This window comes from Anomaloglossus baeobatrachus, chromosome 5, assembly GCF_048569485.1.
Source record: "Anomaloglossus baeobatrachus isolate aAnoBae1 chromosome 5, aAnoBae1.hap1, whole genome shotgun sequence".
NCBI lineage: Eukaryota > Metazoa > Chordata > Amphibia > Anura > Aromobatidae > Anomaloglossus > Anomaloglossus baeobatrachus.
The window spans coordinates 478,474,032-478,493,329 of NC_134357.1; the positions used below are offsets into that span (position 1 = coordinate 478,474,032).

Below are 19,298 nucleotides of genomic sequence, written 5' to 3' on the forward strand. Positions count from 1 at the left end.
TGCGAGCGCTGGAGACTAAGTCCAGATTTCTTGCTACTGCACATGTGCGAGCGCTGGAGACTAAGTCCAGATTTCTTGCTACTGCACATGTGCGAGCGCTGGAGACTAAGTCCAGATTTCTTGCTACTGCACATGTGCGAGCGCCGGAGACTAAGTCCAATCTTGGAGCCATTGCACATGTGCGGGTGACATCATCGCTGACACGAGGTCACATGTCTCTGACACCTTCTATGCCGATTGGTCGCTGGTCATGTGCTTGTGACGTCTTGCTCGGTGATAGGCCAGCATGACGTCACTCCTGTCGTTCTGGCAGCGGATTGGCTCTGGTGTCCTCCATCTTGGATGAGGCACAGAGTCTATATAAGACCCTGACACACGCCGCATGGTGCTCAGTCCTCTTGGTTCATGCATATGAGTAGACGCTCTGTGCGCGTTCCTCTAGGCATTCCTCTGTCTATGCTAGGTGAGCGCTACCGGCAGGGTAGCGTTCTTATACCTTACAGCTTCGGCTGCTGTCCGTATCCTTACCTCTTAGGGGAGCGGACATAGGCAGGTGCCTGAGGCACATGGTCTGGCTGGGCCTTGTGATTCTACTCGTAGGTGGACGTTGCCGCTAGGGTAACGTTCCTTATACTGCGTCTGGCAGTTGTTCGTATCCTCGCACACTAGGGGAGCGAACAGAGGTAGGAGCTTTGTGCGGCTTACGCTGCTGTTCGTCTCTTTTGCACCACTAGAAGAGCGGACCTAGGCAGGTGCCATATCTAGTGGTTCGTGTCCTCGCACACTAGTGGAGCGAACGCAGGTAGGAGCTTTGTGCGGCTTATGCTGCTGTTCGTCTCTTTTGCACCACTAGAAGAGCGGACCTAGGTAGGTGCCATTTCGCACACATTGCCTTTGTCTCTGTGATTATTAACAGAGATCATTCCACACACCCTCCAAGTAAGGGAAGAATTGCTTTACTTATTATATTTACTTACTTATTATATCCTTCTGTGAGTTAACAGAGGTATTGCACTCTGCCATAGTCTGCAGCAAAGTCTTTGCACGGTGGACCCTGACTGTCTGATACTCCTTTCGGTTATTATCAGACAGCCCCCCGTAACATTAGGACTGAGCCAAGGGTCTGGCAGTTATGGCAGAATATCAGCAGTTACACCGTTACATACAAGTACTTGAGTCACGGCTCAAGAGTATAGAGGATAAACCTCAGACCATGGTGACATCTGCACATGATCCTCGACTTGCTCTGCCAAACAGATATTCTGGCGATGCCAGATCATGTCGTGGTTTCATTAGTCAGTGTCAGATACACCTAGAGGTCAACTCTTCTCGCTTCTCTACGGAGAGGTCCAGAGTAGGCTTTATCATCTCCTTACTTCAGGACAAAGCCTTAGAATGGGCGACTCCCCTATGGGAGCGCTCTGATGTGGTTACTCTGAGACATCAAGACTTTCTTGATGCTCTTAAGGAGGTATTCATGGGTCCGCAGGTTACCCATGATGCGGCCCTGAGACTGTTAGATCTATCTCAGGGTTCGTTATCCACTAGTTCTTATGCCATTGCTTTTAGAACTCTGGTGGCAGAACTAGATTGGCCAGAGAAGGTGTTGATTCCTATCTTCTGGAGAGGGTTGGCAGGCTATGTCAAGGATGCCCTTGCTACTCGTGAGGTCCCTGCTTCTCTGGAGGACTTGATCACAGTAGCAACGAGGATCGATGTACGCCATAAGGAACGTAGACTCGAGGTCTCTTCCTCACGCCCTAAGCATCGGGCTATTCCAGTTGTTGAGGGTCCACTACCATCTTCCTCAGCATCTGAAACATCTCCCACTCCTATGGAGTTAGGTCATACGTTCTCCAGACTACGCAAGTCTGGTCCTCCTATATGTTACGTATGTCGTCAGGCTGGGCACTATGCCAACAAGTGTCCTAGTCGTCAGGGAAACTCCCTGGCCTAGTAACCATTAGAGGGGGGTTACTAGAGACGTCTTCTGCACCCTCTAAGTGTTGTATCCCAGGTCAGCTCTCGTTATCTGAGAATACATGGCCTATTATGGCTTTTGTGGATTCCGGAGCTGACGGGATTTTTGTGTCCTCAGGATTTGTAAAGGGACACAATATTCCCTCTATCATGTTAGAGGCGCCTATTCCTGTCCGTGTTGTTAATGGAACTATGTTGTCTGACTCCATTACATTGAGGACAGTTCCCTTGCGCCTTTCCCTGTCTCAGGGTCACATAGAGGAGATTTCTTTTCTTGTTTTGCCTGAGGGTATAGACGACGTCCTTCTGGGTCTTCCATGGCTTCGGACTCATGCTCCTCACATTGACTGGGAGTCTGACAGCATTATTAGTTGGGGTTCGAAATGTCAGTCCCGATGTCTTCCCTTACCACCTAAGGTCGTTGCGGTTGCATCAACTGATCTCTCTCCCATACCTACACCCTATTTGGATTTCGCTGACGTGTTCTCCAAACAGGGTGCTGAGGTTCTTCCACCCCATAGGCCGTATGACTGTGCCATAGACCTTATCCCAGGTTCGGTTCCACCTAAAGGCAGGGTTTACCCCCTGTCGATACCTGAGTCGGAGGCCATGTCGACCTATATAAGAGAGAGTTTAGAGAAGGGGTTCATTCGTAAGTCTGTCTCTCCCGCGGGAGCTGGGTTTTTCTTTGTTCGGAAGAAAGAGGGTGATTTGCGTCCCTGCATAGATTACAGGGGTCTCAACGCAATCACAATAAAGAACAAATACCCATTACCTTTAATTTCGGAGCTCTTTGACAGACTGAGAGGAGCTCAAGTTTTTACGAAGTTGGATCTGCGGGGTGCGTATAACTTGGTACGAATTCGAAAGGGTGACGAATGGAAGACCGCTTTTAACACCCGAGACGGTCACTATGAATACCTCGTCATGCCTTTTGGGTTATGTAATGCACCCGCAGTATTTCAGGACTTCGTAAACGATGTGTTCAGGGATTTACTGTTATCCTCAGTAGTGGTGTATCTAGACGACATCCTGATTTTTTCTCCTGATCTGGAGACTCATCGTCAGGATGTCGTTCGTGTCCTTTCCCGTTTAAGGGAGCACTCATTGTTTGCTAAACTCGAGAAATGTGTATTCGAGCAGTCCTCATTGCCTTTTTTGGGTTACATTATCTCACAAGAGGGTCTGGCTATGGATCCTGCGAAGCTCTCTGCTGTCCTGCAATGGTCCGAACCTCATTCCTTGAAGGCGGTGCAACGCTTCTTAGGATTCATAAATTATTACAGGCAGTTCATACCCCATTTTTCTACTTTGGTGGCCCCTTTGGTGGCCTTGACTAAGAAAGGTGCTAATCCCAAAGCCTGGTCTACTGAGACATCTCAGGCTTTTGAGGCAGTAAAAAGACACTTTTCAACTGCTCCCGTTCTTCAAAGACCCGATGAGAATAAGCCCTTCCTCTTAGAGGTTGATGCCTCTTCAGTGGGTGCTGGTGCGGTCTTGTATCAAAAGAACGGTGCAGGTAGAAAAAGGCCGTGTTTTTTTTCTTTGCTAAAACCTTTTCACCGGCAGAGAGAAACTATACCATTGGGGATAGGGAACTGCTCGCCTTGAGATTAGCCTTGGAGGAGTGGCGTCACTTGCTGGAAGGAGCGAAACATCCTTTCCAGGTCTATACAGACCATAAGAATCTGACGTACTTACAAACCGCTCAGCGTCTGAATCCTCGCCAAGCCCGCTGGTCCTTGTTTTTCTCCCGCTTTCACTTCTCCATCAACTATCTGTCTGGGAGTAAGAATAACAAGGCAGACGCCCTGTCTCGCTCTATGCTTTCTACCCAGGAAGAGATTGACGAACCTCGTCTTATCCTTCCCTCCAGGGTTTTTCATACGCTCTCCCCTGTGACGTTAGACCAAATCCCACCGGGCAAGACCTTTGTTCCGCCTGATCGACAGAATGATATACTGTCATGGGCCCACACCTCAAAGGTGGGTGGGCATTTTGGTATTAGGCAGACACGAGAGTTACTGGAGAGGTGGTATTGGTGGCCACACTTAGCCAGCCACGTCAAGAGATATGTCGGTTCCTGCTACTCGTGTGCTCGCAACCGTCCATTACGGCAGAGACCGGCTGGGCTCTTGCATCCTTTACCAGTGCCAGATAGACCATGGGAGGTGGTAGGCATGGACTTTGTGGGTGATCTTCCATGTTCACAGGGACATAGATTTGTGTGGGTCATTACGGACCATTTCTCCCGGATGGTTCATCTCGTACCGTTATCGAGAATCCCATCTTCCAGGGTACTAGCCAAACTATTCCTCAAGCATGTCTTTAGGCTTCACGGGATGCCAGATCGTATCATTTGTGATAGAGGCCCGCAATTTACTTCCCGTTTCTGGCGAGATCTTTGTAGCCTTCTGCAAATTGAGTTGAATCTCTCTTCGGCATACCATCCGGAGACTAATGGTTTGGTTGAACGTACCAATCAATCTATGATTATATACCTTCGACACTTTGTTGCTGAGAACCACGATAACTGGTCCTCCCTCCTACCCTGGGCAGAATTTGCCCTTAACAATTCGCTGGCTGAGGCCACTGGGCAGACACCGTTCGTACTCAATAATGGGCAACACCCTAGGGTACCGGTACCGTTTCCCGCTGCTGCACCTCCTCCTCTTGTGGCCGACTGGGCAACTAATGCCAGAGAGGTTTGGGATCGGACTCAAGAGTCGATCCAAGCAGCTAAGGACCGTATGAAGACGGTGTCCGATCGGTTTCGTCGCCCGGCTCCTGTCTTTTCTCCAGGGGACTTTGTGTGGCTCTCTGCAAAACAGGTGAGACTTAGAGTGAGCTCTGTCAAATTTGCTCCTCGCTTCCTGGGTCCTTATGAGGTTCTTCGACAGGTAAATCCTGTAGTCTATCAATTGAAGTTACCTGTCCATCTTAGGATTCATGACAAATTCCATGTCTCACTGCTAAAGCCGGCTATTTTACCTCACGCTCGTGAAGTGCACTCTCCTGCCTCTGATTCCTCTCGCTCTAGCTATGAGGTCCGAGCCATAGTTGGTTCTAAGATGGTTAGAGGGCGCAGGTTCTTCTTGATAGATTGGGAGGGCTATGGCCCGGAACATCGCTCTTGGGAGCCTGAGGAGGCTGTCCATGCTCCCGACTTAGTTGCCGATTACCTGCGTCGCCGGGAGGGGGACCCTTGAGGGGGAGGTACTGTTACGGTTGCTGCGAGCACTGGAGACTATGTCCAGATTTCTTGCTACTGCACATGTGCGAGCGCTGGAGACTAAGTCCAGATTTCTTGCTACTGCACATGTGCGAGCGCTGGAGACTAAGTCCAGATTTCTTGCTACTGCACATGTGCGAGCGCTAGAGACTAAGTCCAGATTTCTTGCTACTGCACATGTGCGAGCGCCGGAGACTAAGTCCAATCTTGGAGCCATTGCACATGTGCGGGTGACATCATCGCTGACACGAGGTCACATGTCTCTGACACCTTCTATGCCGATTGGTCGCTGGTCATGTGCTTGTGACGTCTTGCTCGGTGATAGGCCAGCATGACGTCACTCCTGTCGTTCTGGCAGCGGATTGGCTCTGGTGTCCTCCATCTTGGATGAGGCACAGAGTCTATATAAGACCCTGACACACACCGCATGGTGCTCAGTCCTCTTGGTTCATGCATATGAGTAGACGCTCTGTGTGCGTTCCTCTAGGCATTCCTCTGTCTATGCTAGGTGAGCGCTACCGGCAGGGTAGCGTTCTTATACCTTACAGCTTCGGCTGCTGTCCGTATCCTTACCTCTTAGGGAAGCGGACATAGGCAGGTGCCTGAGGCACATGGTCTGGCTGGGCCTTGTGATTCTACTCGTAGGTGGACGTTGCCGCTAGGGTAACGTTCCTTATACTGCGTCTGGCAGTTGTTCGTATCCTCGCACACTAGGGGAGCGAACAGAGGTAGGAGCTTTGTGCGGCTTACGCTGCTGTTCGTCTCTTTTGCACCACTAGAAGAGCGGACCTAGGCAGGTGCCATATCTAGTGGTTCGTGTCCTCGCACACTAGTGGAGCGAACGCAGGTAGGAGCTTTGTGCGGCTTATGCTGCTGTTCGTCTCTTTTGCACCACTAGAAGAGCGGACCTAGGTAGGTGCCATTTCGCACACATTGCCTTTGTCTCTGTGATTATTAACAGAGATCATTCCACACACCCTCCAAGTAAGGGAAGAATTGCTTTACTTATTATATTTACTTACTTATTATATCCTTCTGTGAGTTAACAGAGGTATTGCACTCTGCCATAGTCTGCAGCAAAGTCTTTGCACGGTGGACCCTGACTGTCTGATACTCCTTTCGGTTATTATCAGACAGCCCCCCGTAACAGTCCTTTCACAGTGCCTCGGAGCAATTCGTGCAAAGGTTCTGCCTCCTTCGCGAAATCTTTGATAAAGCGACGGTAATATCCGGCTAGCCCCAGGAAAGCTCGAACCTCCCGCACTGTGCTGGGTGTGGGCCATTCTAGCACTGCTCTCACTTTCCCATCGAAGGGCTGTACGCCGGCTTCCGACACCTTGTGTCCGAGATATTCAATCTCTTCCTGAAAGATCTGACATTTTTTTGGTTTTAGTTTAAGCCCATGGGCCCGTAACCGCTGAAACACTTGGCCCAGGTTTTCTAGATGTTTCTCAAAGGTTGCAGAATACACTACTATGTCATCCAGGTAAATCAATGTGCCCTCGAAGTTCATGTCTCCAAGGCAACTTTCCATGAGGCGCTGAAAAGTTCCTGGGGCATTATTTAGTCCAAACGGCATGCGATTGAACTCGAAGAGTCCCATGGGTACAATAAATGCGGTCTTGGCCTTGTCTTTCTCTGCCACAGGGACCTGCCAATATCCGCTGGCCAGATCGAGGGAGGAGAAGTAACGTGCCTTTCCCAACGCCGACAGGGACTCCTCTATCCGGGGCAGAGGGTAGGAATTACGAACCGTGCATCCATTAAGCTTGCGGTAGTCAACACAGAAGCGGGTAGACCCATCCTTTTTCTTGACCAGCACGATTGGGGCAGCCCATGGACTCTGACTTTCTCTTACCACCCCGCTCTTCAGCATCTGCGCCAAAAGCTCTTTTACCTCTTGGTAGTACTTTGGGGGTATTTGCCTGTACCTTTCCCTGATCGGTGGGGCATCTCCTGTGGGTAATTCGTGCTGAATCTTGTCAGTACAGCCGAAATCTTCTGCGTGACGGGAGAACGTGGCTTGATTCTCCCAAATAAAGTCCTCTATGGCTTGGGCTTGCTCCGAATCGAAGGGGCTCAGGTCCACTCCCATCTGCCCTAAGATGACGCGACTGTTCCATTGATCAGTGGGTTTCTCTTTTCTTTCCATAGAAAGAGCCCAAGTCCAGGCTTCCCCTGCCATGGGCTGCAATTCAATCGATTCTGCAGCCGCCACCTCTTCAGGCGCCAGGTAGACATGGGCCAGAACAACTCCCGAGGTCAAGGTGTAGGCCTGTTCACCGGTGTTCACGCAACGGAAAGGGACCCTTCCATTTCTTACTGTTGCTAAAGTGCGAGCCACCAACGGTTCGTCTCCGTTCTCTTCACCACGGTAAGGCTCCACCAACACCTCCATCCCCTCGAGTGTACGGTGGGCCCCGACTGGCAAGGTGAGGACTGTCTCACGATTTGGAGGTAGAGTAATTGTTGTCTGTCTTGGGACTCGAACCCTCCCCACCGGGTAGCGGCTCCCACCATTCTTCCACAGTCCTCGGGCACGGATAAGGTGTTGGAAGACTTTTTGGGCAGGCCTGTTAGCAACTGTCGTCTTCCAGTAATCACAGCCCCCCTTGTTGAAGAGCAACTGGTCTAATTCTTTCAGGACGTTCATGCCCACGATAGCTGGCACCTCTCTGTCGTACCGGCCCTCCGTTAACACAATCCCTTTTTTGCCTAAGTTCTGGCCACAGGCACGTATGTTCATCCACACGACCCCTACAACCGGAATGGGAAGATTGTTTGCAGCCCTCAGTTTGATATGTGCCCCTTTGTCAATGGATACAGTTTGTCCAAAATGTTGGTAGAAGAACTGTTCTGGCATGGTGGTCACTTGGGACCCAGTATCCATCAGGCATTTTACTTCTTTCCCTTCAAATTCGGCTGTGATCGTCGGCGTGCAGGCTGCTATATCTTCAGGGCGTTGGTTTTCTCTAAGCTCAGTTGGTCTCCCCACCATGTGCCCATCCATGGAGGGAGGCACTAGTTTAACGGCGGTCTTTCTTGCGACGTCTTCCTCTCCGGACAGTGTCGGAATAAATGGTTCCGATTTCCACAGTTCCAACACTGGTAGTCTCCAGCGGGTCTCGGTCGTCTCTGCTCGATCTGTCCCCTCTCTTCTTGATAGGTATGCGTGCGGGTATTTGATCGCGGTGCTGTCGTTCTTACTTCTGACGCCGGGGCTTGCATATTCTTCAGCAACTCTTGTAGAGCAGTAACCGTCTCTTGTAACTGATCGACTTTAGCCTCAAGTTGGCTCGGTTCTCGGTTTTCCTCACCCGGGACTACCTTATGCATAAAAACTTCACCCAAGGCGTTCTGCGGGTCGCAATTTTCAGTTTGTGTGCGGGAGACTGCTTCTTCCAATATTTCCTGGAAAGTTAGTTTTTTTTCTACCCTGAGCCGTTCACGGAGGGCACCTTTGATCTTGGGGTTATGTAATCCGCGGAGGAATTGATCTCGCAGGGTACGGTCAGCATAACCGGGGTTTGTGCTAGCTCTGGCTCTGCTGTAAGCATTTGTCTCATTATTCTCTGGAGTGCATTTGCATACTGTGGCAGACCTTCTTCTTCACCCTGCAGCCTGTAGAACAGTTGCGCCTGTAAATCTCCTGCTTCTGGTTTCCCGCCATACACTCTCTCAAGAATCTTCACCACCTGCTCTAACGTCTTTCGTTCACTCTCAGGGCGCAATAAAATAGTCTCTTGAGCATGGCCTTCAAGGGCAATCAACAGTATCTCCCCTTGATTTTCTGCAGTCACTCCTGCTACTCTCAACATGCCCCTCACTCTCTGCGCCCAGTCATGGAGAGGCACATTGTTGCCAGTAAATTTTGGTATATGGGTCAGCATAGCCCCCAGGGACAGCTGCCTTGCTGGTATTCCCCCATCAGGTTGTATTAGTACACCTCCATCAGCGACACCCCCCTGTCCGTCCATTGTTCCGTACCAGCCTGCATATCCTGCCGACTACGCCAAATGTAATAACCTGCAGGTAACGGGATACGCAAGGACTGCACGGAACCACGGGGGTTAATCAATGCTAATTTAATAATGTATTGCACAACACAGGTAGAGGAAAAGTGTGGGAAGGGGAGAAAAGCGGGAATGTGCACAGCAGTAGAGATAATGCAATATACATACAACTACTTTGAATAACTTGTCAAGGGTGGGAAGCCTCAGATTGTACTCCCAAAAGCAAAACACAGAAATCCTTATTAAACAAAAAAACCCTTGTTACCTTACTCGTATAACACAGTGCAGAGTCTTTTCCTATCTGTCCCTAACTAAAAGTAGTGTGCACACTTAACTGCAGGTTTCAGCGTGGGGTACCTCGTCACAGTTGGGGCCCGTATTCCGCTGGCACACACCTCTAAAGTTCAGTCTTTGTCCCGGGTCAGTAACTTGCACGTGCTGCCTGGCTCCTCGCTCCACATCCAGCCTCTTTGGATCTGTAATTTTGTAATTTGCACGTGCTGTCTGGCTCCTCGCTCCACATTCAGCCTCTTTGGATCTGTGTCTTGGGGGGGACACCACGCAACACTCTGAGGTACTTGGACCTCGGAAAAACAGGGCAGACTGAGGCCTTCTATCTTACAGCCCACTCCAGCACACTCCTCCCTGCCAAACAGCCACATGTAGACTCCTCCTCCTCCTGTTCCAGACTCAATCTAGTCACTTGAGCAGCAGGACTTTTTCCCGCTGTTCTCTGTTTTGACAGCAGGTGGCAGCATAACACAAGGAAGTCCACCAAACAGTCTTTTAACCTATATATATATATATAAATGTTAACAGGTCTTACACCAATGTGTACAATGACCGCTGGGTCCTCCCCAGCCCCTCCCAGTATTCTGTCAACCCGATCAGCGATGTGCCGAACTCGAGCGCCAGGAAGACAACACACTGTTCGGCGATCCCTGTCTTTGTGACAGATTGCCCTATCTGTCCCCCTAATAATTGAGTCCCCCACTACCAGTACCTGTCTTGCCTGCCCTGCACTCCTATTCCCCCCCTTACTGGAGCAGACACTCCTCCGGCATTCAGAGGTCATGCCTTGCTGCAGCAATGCTACCCCTGTAATGACATCCCCCTCATCTGCCAAGTTTGCAAACCTATTGGGGTGTGTCAGTTCAGGACTAGCCTTCCTAGCACTTTTCCCTTTACCCCCCTTTCTAACTGTCACCCAGCTACCTACCTCACCGTCCTGCCGCTCCCTACTACGATCCTCCCCCACATCTGACCCAGCAAGCTGCTGCTCAGTGAGCAGCAGACTCCTTTCCATATTGCTAATGCATCTCAGAGTTGCCAGCTGCTCATTTAGATCCAGTATCTGGGCTTCCAAACGTGCAACTTGCGCACATCTCGAGCAACAGTATGCACCCTCGAACGGCTTTTCAAGGACTGCATACATGAGACAAGATGTACACTGGATCGCATTAGCAATAGTGGAGCACATTTTCTAATGGGGATAGCACTAAACAAATGTTAAGTAATGAAACAACTAAATACAAACAATTCTACTCACACTTACTTTTGCTCACACTTTGCTCACTCACAATGAAGAAGACAGGCTAAAATTTGCGCGCCGCTAGGCGCGCAGCTTTCAGAAGTCTTCCTTCCGGCTGTAACATCCAAAACCCGGTTCTCCTTGAGCTCGCGGTGACTCTTCACTTATCCCAGAAGGCACTGGGAATATGCAAATTATCCTCGCAAGACTCCTTCCCTGGCTTTCAGAAGTCTTCCTTCCGGCTGTAACGTCCAAAACCCGGTTCTCCTTGAGCTCGCGGTGACTCTTCACTTATCCCAGAAGGCACTGGGAATATGCAAATTATCCTCGCAAGACTACTTCCCTGGCTTTCAGAAGTCTTCCTTCCGGCTGTAACGTCCAAAACCCGGTTCTCCTTGAGCTCGCGGTGACTCTTCACTTATCCCAGAAGGCACTGGGAATATGCAAATTATCCTCGCAAGACTACTTCCCTGGCTTTCAGAAGTCTTCCTTCCGGCTGTAACGTCCAAAACCCGGTTCTCCTTGAGCTCGCGGTGACTCTTCACTTATCCCAGAAGGCACTGGGAATATGCAAATTATCCTCGCAAGACTTTCTGCTCCTCAGCACTTGGCCCCCTGCTCTGTAATGTTACAGGGTCTCCACTTTCGTGGCTGAGTAGCTGCGGTTCCTTCCACTTCTCAATAATCACTCAAAGGGATTGGGGGAACATTTAGGAGGAAGAAATTTCATGAACGGACTTGTTACCCCGGGAGCTCCTATTACAGGACCGCACTGGTATCAGTGAGCTCTGCACCACTAGCAGTTCTGTCACTTGTTTTTAATGGAAGACGGCATGGAGGGGGTCGGAGGTTATACCCATGGGGCAAGGGGACAGCTGCTATACACTGGGGGCAATGGGTCCGGAAGCTATACACAGGGGGCAATGGGGACAGAGGTTATACACAAAAGAACAAGGGGCCGAATGTCATATAAAAGGGGCCGGATGTCATATTAAGGAACCGGATGTTATATACAAGGGGCCAGATGTTAAACACAGGGGGGCAAGGGGCCAGATGTTATACACCGGGGGGGAGTCGAGGGGACGGATGTTATATACCGGGCAATGGGGCAGGAGATTATACACGGGGGCATTGTGCTTGGTGATATATGGCTCGGCATTGTGCTTAGTGATGTACAGCTGAAGCTGCTTGGCCATGAAGCTCCCAGTGGGTGCAGTGTTTGTACTGATGTTAACAGAGAAGGTCTGAACTCTGTAGTTATGGAGTCAGCAGAGCGTTGGTAACTTTTCTGCTCCTCAACACTTGGCCACCTACTCTGTAATGTTGCAGGGTCTCAACTTCGTGGCTGAGTTGCTGCGGTTCCTTCCACTGCTCAATAATATCACTCACAGGTGATTGGGGAACATTTAGGAGAAAGAAATGTCATGAACGGACTTGTTACCCTGGGAGCTCCTATTACAGGACCACGCTGGTATCAGTGAGCTCTGCACCACCAGCCATTCTGTCACTTGTTTTAAATGGAAGACGGCATGGAGGGGGTCGGAGGTTATACCTGTGGGGCGAGGGGCCGGCTATTATACACCTGGGGGCAATGGGGCCGGAGTTTATACACCAGTGAGTGAGGGGCAAGATGTTATATACAAGGGGCCGGATGTTAGACACCGGGGAAAATGGGGTCGGATGTTATACCACCAGGGGTGAGGGTCAGGATGTTATACCCCAAGGGCGAGGGTCAGGATGTTATATCCCAGGGGTTGGATGTTATACCCCTGGAGCGAGGGGTCGGATGTTATACAATGAGGGGCAATGGGGCCGGAAGTTATACAAAGGGGGCAATTGGGATAGAGGTTATACACCAAAGATCGATGGGCCGGATGTCATATAGAAGGGGCCGGATATTAGACACCGGGGAAATTGAGGTCATATGTTATACCCCAGGGGCAAGGGTCCGGATGCTATACCATAGGGGCAATGGGGACAGAGGTTATACACCAGAGAGCGAGGGGCTGGATGTCATATACAAGGGTCCGAATGTTATACACAGGGGGTGCAAGGGGCTAGATGTTATACACTGGGGGGGAGAGTCGAGGGGTTGATGTTATACATGGGAGCAATGGGGCCGGAGATTATACACAGGGGGCAATGGGGCTGGAGGTTATACACCAGGGGCAATGTGGCCAGATGTTATACACAAGTGAGCGACTGGCCAGATGTTATATAGAAGGGGACAGATGTTAGTCACCAGGGGAAATGGGGCTGGATATTATACATAGGGGAGGCAAGGAGCATGTTATACACCGAAAGGGGGGGGGGGAAGGGGATGGATTCATACACTGGGGCAATGAGACTGAATGAGGAAATGGAGGTCAGTGATTAAAGCATGTGTCTTAATACTTTTCTACATATAGAGTAGCTTTATACCATTTCTTCTAGACCCCTCTGGACACAGTCAGCAGTTTTGCTCTAAACATTTTATCTCTGGTTATGTTAGCGTCATCTGAGTTCTCAAATTACACTGCAAAACAATTGTTAAATTCTCAATTTTAGGCACGACTGATGTTTGGATTCCCCCCTAATTTCTATCGATGTTCCTTAGTGTTTGCTGTCAGTATTCATACCAATATGGGAGACATGATCGGACCGAACTGGGCAGGTGCTCCTCTACAAAGTGAAGCTCAAGAAATGTGTCGCCTTTACCTCACAGCTTCTTTCCCCAGTAAGTCTGTAGAGACTTTTTCTACGTATTCTCCAGCCGACATCTCGCTGCCTCCATCTTCTTCCGACCTTAGTCGAGCCCGGTTCCCTTTTGACCAGAATGAAGATCTCAGGAAGAAGAATGGCTCATATCTCCTGCCATGTTTATCTAGTGGGAATAATACTCAGTAGTTACTTTACATGTAGAGTGAGGACCACACATCATATACAGTGCATAAACATTCTGAAGAATCAGCTGAGAATCATACACATAAGAAATAAGATGAATGCACCAATGATCTGCTGACACCTCATGTCTGTGGTCAGCATTGAGGCGGCCATACATTTTATATAGCTATTAGCCATTCCTCCTATCTTCCATGCACATCCAGCTCAGGTGGGCACACATGTCCTTAATGATATGGTAGTCAGCCCCTGCTGGTGGGAACTGATCTACCTGAGAACAAAGGATTAGGCAGGATGAAATCCAACATGCCTGATCCTCTTGTCCCCCATCATTTGTCATAGTGGGAAATGTCACAAAACATGTTAGATGGTTGGCCAGTCCTACCAAAAATCTGTAGGCTTGCCTTGTGCATGGTCATATTCAATGTAAATCTATCATTTGAAAATGACCTATTGTTTAAATCTGTTTGTTTGTTTTTTTGCATTACATGGATGTAGACAAAAAAGTGGCATATTTTCTTATCCATTTCATGACCTTTATTAAAAAAAAACATTAGTAATCTTTCAATTTTCACACTGGCCACTGGGTCCAATTTAAACTTATACTTCCTGTCCTTTTCAGCAGTCTCATTATCACTAGAGACAGGATTACAATGACAGGTAACACCTCTACACACAGCTGGTAACATAGGATCATCCACCATACAGAATAGTCGGTCACAGCTGCCCTGGTCCCCCTCCTTTCATAATGACTGTTGCACACGCTCATTACATGCGTCAATACAAAAGATAGGGTCAAAGTCTATTCATTGTTCCTAATGTACATGTGTTGTTTCCTGAAAGAACAGAAAGTTAGAGTCTAAAAAGGCCCCAGTAATGTGTAAATTGCAATATTTGTCATTTTTATTGATGAGACAGATATTATTATTAAAAGAAAGCATTTCCACCACCCAAAAGAAAAACAAATAATATATACTGTATATATATATATATATATATATATATATATATATATATATATATATATATACAGCTCTGGCAAAAATTAAAAGGCCACAGCAAAATTGTTAGTTTTTCTGAATTTTCTCTTTATATATATATATACTAGCTGTAGTACCCGGGCGTTGCCAGGGATAGTAACTGTCTCTCCCAGTCTCTGTCTGTCTGTCTCTGATATCTGTCTCTGTGTCTCTGTCTGTCTGTATCAGTCTCTCTGTCTGTGTCTGTATCAGTTTCTGTGTCTGTCTCTCTCTAACTCTGTGTCTGTGTGTCTCTATCTCTGTATCTGTCTGTGTCTGTTTGTCTCTCTCTATCTGTCTGTCAGTCTCTTTACCCGTCTGTCTCGTTCACTGTCTGTCTCATTCACCATCTATCTCTTTCCTTGTCTGTCTCTTTCCTCGTCTGTCTCTTTCCTCGTCTGTCTCTTTTCCCATCTGTCTCTTTCCCAGTCTGTCTCTTTCCTTGTCTGTCTCTTTGCCCGTCTGTCTCTTTGCCCGTCTGTCTCTTTCCCCATATGTATCTTTCCCCGTCTGTCTCTTTCCCCGTCTGTCTCTTTCCCCGTCTGTCTCTTTCCCCGTCTGTCTCTTTTCCCATCTGTCTCTTTCCCCCGTCTGTCTCTTTCACCCGTCTGTCTCTTTCACCGTCTGTCTCTTTCACCCGTCTGTCTCTTTCACCCGTCTGTCTCTTTCACCCGTCTGTCTCTTTCACCCGTCTGTCTCTTTCACCCGTCCGTCTCTTTCACCCGTCCGTCTCTTTCACCCGTCCGTCTCTTTCACCCGTCCGTCTCTTTCACCCGTCTGTCTTTTTCCAGGTCTGTCTTTTTCCAGGTCTGTCTCTTTCCAGGTCTGTCCCTTTCCAGGTCTGTCTCTTTTCAGGTCTGTCACGTTACAGGTCTGTCTTTCCCCGTCTGTCTTCTTCCCCGCCTGTCTCTGTCTCTTTCCCCGTCTGTCTCTTTCCCCGTCTGTCTCTTTCCCTGTCTGTCTCTTTCCCCGTCTGTCTCTTTCCCTGTCTGTCTCTTTCCCCGTCTGTCTCTTTCCCTGTCTGTCTCTTTCCCTGTCTGTCTCATCCCTTTCCCTGTCTCTTATCTTGTCTTTGTCTCTTTCCCTGTCTGTCTGTCTCTTTCCCTGTTCGTCTGTGTCTGTCTGCCTTTGTCTGTCTCTTTGGCTGTCTGTCTCTGTCTCTCTCTTTCTGTCTCTCCCTATCCGTCTCCCCACTGACATCTTATTAACTCCCACATAAGCTTCTTGTACAAACAATTTATTTTGTTCCTATAGCAACCAATCACAGCTGCTATTAATAACCTAATAGCTCGCAGCTCCATTGACTTTAATGGAGGCAGGATTTTTGGAGAGTAACTGTTAAGCGCGGGGTTACATTTTTCCGTCAAAACATAGTCTGTGATGTTCCCTTAGTGAGACCCGCAACACACATCCGTGTAATTTGTACGTGTGCGGTACGTATTTGCACGTACCGGAGACACGTAGACACGGAGACCCATGTTAATCAATGGTAGATGGCACACACACGTAAAATCGCACGGAACGTGTGTCCGTGAGGTAAGTACGTGTGTGCGCTTTTCTACACGGACAACATGTCCGTTTTTGGCCGGCAGCACGCAGGCACGGACCCGCTTTAGTCTATGGGTCCGTGCCTGCACGTACCGCACACGGAGTATGTCCGTGTTCAGCACGTTTCGTGCGTGTGCGTTTTTACACTAGCGATCTTATTTTTATATTTTTTTTAATTAAATTCAGTATACTTACCTTTTTTTCTGCTATTCTCAGTCATACTTACATTGGCGCTCGTTTTTTTTCTTCCCCCGGCTCATACCGCTCCCCGATCACCAGCGCGGCGAGGAACAGCTGTGCAGAGAATGCGCGACAACAATTACTTTGAATATGCCGGCCGCTCATTAATCAATCTCGTATTCCCTGCTTTCCCCACCCACAGACGCCTGTGATTGGTTGCAGTCAGACACGCCCCCCTCGCTGAGTGACAGCTGTCTCACTGCACCCAATCACAGCAGCCGGTGGGCGTGGCTATACTGTGCAGTAAAATAAATAAATAATTAAAAAAAACGGCGTGCGGTCCCCCCCCATTTTAATACCAGCCAAATAAAGCCATACGGCTGAAGGCTGGTAATCTCAGGATGGGGAGCTCCATGTTATGGGGAGCCCCCCAGCCTAACAATATCAGTCAGCAGCCGCCCAGAATTGACGCATACATTATATGCGACAGTTCTGGGACTGTACCCGGCTCTTCCCGATTTGCCCTGGTGCATTGGCATTCGGGGTAATAAGGCGTATTTGGCAGCCCATAGCTGCCAATAAGTCCTAGATTAATCATATCAGGCGTCTCCCCGAGATTCCTTCCATGATTAATCTGTAAATTACAGTAAATAAACACACACACCCGAACAATCCTTTATTAGAAAAAAAAACACTAACAAAATTGCCTTGTTCACCAATTTTATAAGCCCGAAAAAGCCCTCCATGTCCGGCGTAATCCACGGACCTCCAGCGTCGCATCCAGCTCTGCTGCATGAAGGTGACCGGAGCTGCAGAAGACACCGCCGCTCCTGTCAGCTCCTGTCAGCTCCACGCAGCTAATGAAGGCAATAGCGCGATCAGCTGAGCTGTCACTGAGGTTACTCGCGGCCAACGCTGAATACAGCTGATCGCGCTATTCCCTTCATTAGCTGCGTGGAGCTAACAGGAGCGGCGGTGTCTTGTGCAGCTCCGGTCACCTTCATGCAGCACAGCTGGATGCGACGCTGGAGGTCCGTGGATTACGCCGGACATGGAGGGCTTTTTCGGGCTTATAAAATTGGTGAACCAGGCAATTTGTTAGTGTTTTTTTTTCTAATAAAGGATTGTTCGGGTGTGTGTGTTTATTTAATGTAATTTACAGATTAATCATGGAAGGTATCTCGGGGAGACGCCTGACATGATCAATCTAGGACTTATTGTCAGCTATGGGGTGCCAATAACTCCTTATTACCCCGATTTGCCAACGCACCAAGGCAAATCGGGAAGAGCCGGGTACAGTCCCAGAACTGTCGCATATAATGTATGCGTCAATTCTGGGCGGCTGCTAACTGATATTGTTAGACTGGGGGGCTCCCCATAACGTGGGGCTCCCCATCCTGAGAATACCAGCCTTCAGCCGTATGGCTTTATCTGGCTGGTATTAAAATGGGGGGGGACCGCACGCCGTTTTTTTAAATTATTTATTTATTTATTTTACTGCACAGTATAGACACGCCCACCGGCTGCTGTGATTGGGTGCAGTGAGACAGCTGTCACTCAGCGTGGGGGGCGTGTCTGACTGCAACCAATCACAGGCGTCTGTGGGTGGGGAAAGCAGGGAATACGAGATTAATTAATGAGCGGCCGGCATTTTCAAAGTAATTATTGCCACGTATTCTCTGCACAGCTGTTCCTCGCCGCGCTGGTGATCGGGGAGCGGTAAGTATGAGAGAGGGCTGCTCACTTCAGTCACTCGGGGGATTAGCGGTCATTGGTGAATCCTTCACAGGTGACCGCTAATCAGTACACGGCACACAGACAGAGCCGCGGCATGACAATGAAGTCGGGTGAAGTTCACCCGAGTTCATTCTCATCGCGCAACTCTGCTGTCAGCCGACATGTATCAACGACATTGTGCAACACACAAACGGACATTCCACACGGACATTCCACGTACACAAACACGGGCATTTTACACACAAACATGGACATTTTACACGTACACACAGCTCGCTTACGCCATGACACGGATGCCATACGTACCGGAGAAACGCCCCAAAAAAATGGAACACGGACCCGAAAAACAGACCGTAAGACACGTACGTTTTTTTGCGGAAGTGTGTTTTAGGCCTCAGATGGTGTGTTTGTGCAAAATTTTGTGATTGTAAATGCGATGGTGCAGATTCCATTAGCGGACAAACACACACACACGCACACACACACACACACACACACACACTCAGCTTTATATATTAGATTTTTGAGTAAAATGTAATTTTTTATTTTATTTTATAAACTACTGTCAACATTTCTCCGTATTTCCAAGCAATACATTTTGTATTTATTTTCTGAAAATGTGAAATGGTCCAAATAACAAAAAAATGCATTACTTTCAGACCTCTAATAATGCAAAGAAAACAAGTTCATAATCATTTAGAAACAACAACACTAATAATGTTTTAACTCAGAAAGCATGCCAAGACGCATGAAAGTTGTGATTAAAAATCATGGTTATTCCACAAAATATTGATTTCTGGACTCTTCCTGAGTTAAAACATTATTAGTGTTGTTGTTTGTAAATGATTATGAACTTGTTTTCTTTGCATTATTTGAGGTCTGAAAGCAATACATTTTTTTGTTATTTTGACCATTTTTCATTTTCAGAAAGTAAATACAAAATCCATTGCTTGGAAATTCAGAGACGTTGTCAGTAATTTATAGAATAAAAGAACAATTTACATTTTACTCAAAAATATACCTATAAAGAGAAAATCAGAAAAACTGAAAATTTTGTAGTGGTCTCCTAAATTTTGCCAGAGCTGTATATATATATACAGTATTTCATAAACCTGAATTAAAGAGATATTTCCATCTTCAATATCCTATCCTAATATGCAGTAGGTGTACCAATTAGA

The 19,298-nt window shown here is 48.3% G+C and overlaps 1 protein-coding gene across 1 annotated transcript in view; it reads right to left on the minus strand.

Annotated features, from left to right (window-relative positions):
* LOC142311866 (cholesterol transporter ABCA5-like) overlaps positions 1-19,298 on the minus strand; it is a 214,307-nt gene that overhangs the window by 130,343 nt on the left and 64,666 nt on the right. The window contains exon 10 of the mRNA XM_075350671.1: positions 13,454-13,619. Within this exon, the coding sequence (XP_075206786.1) occupies positions 13,454-13,619 (166 nt within the window). The remainder of the gene's footprint in view (positions 1-13,453; positions 13,620-19,298) is intronic.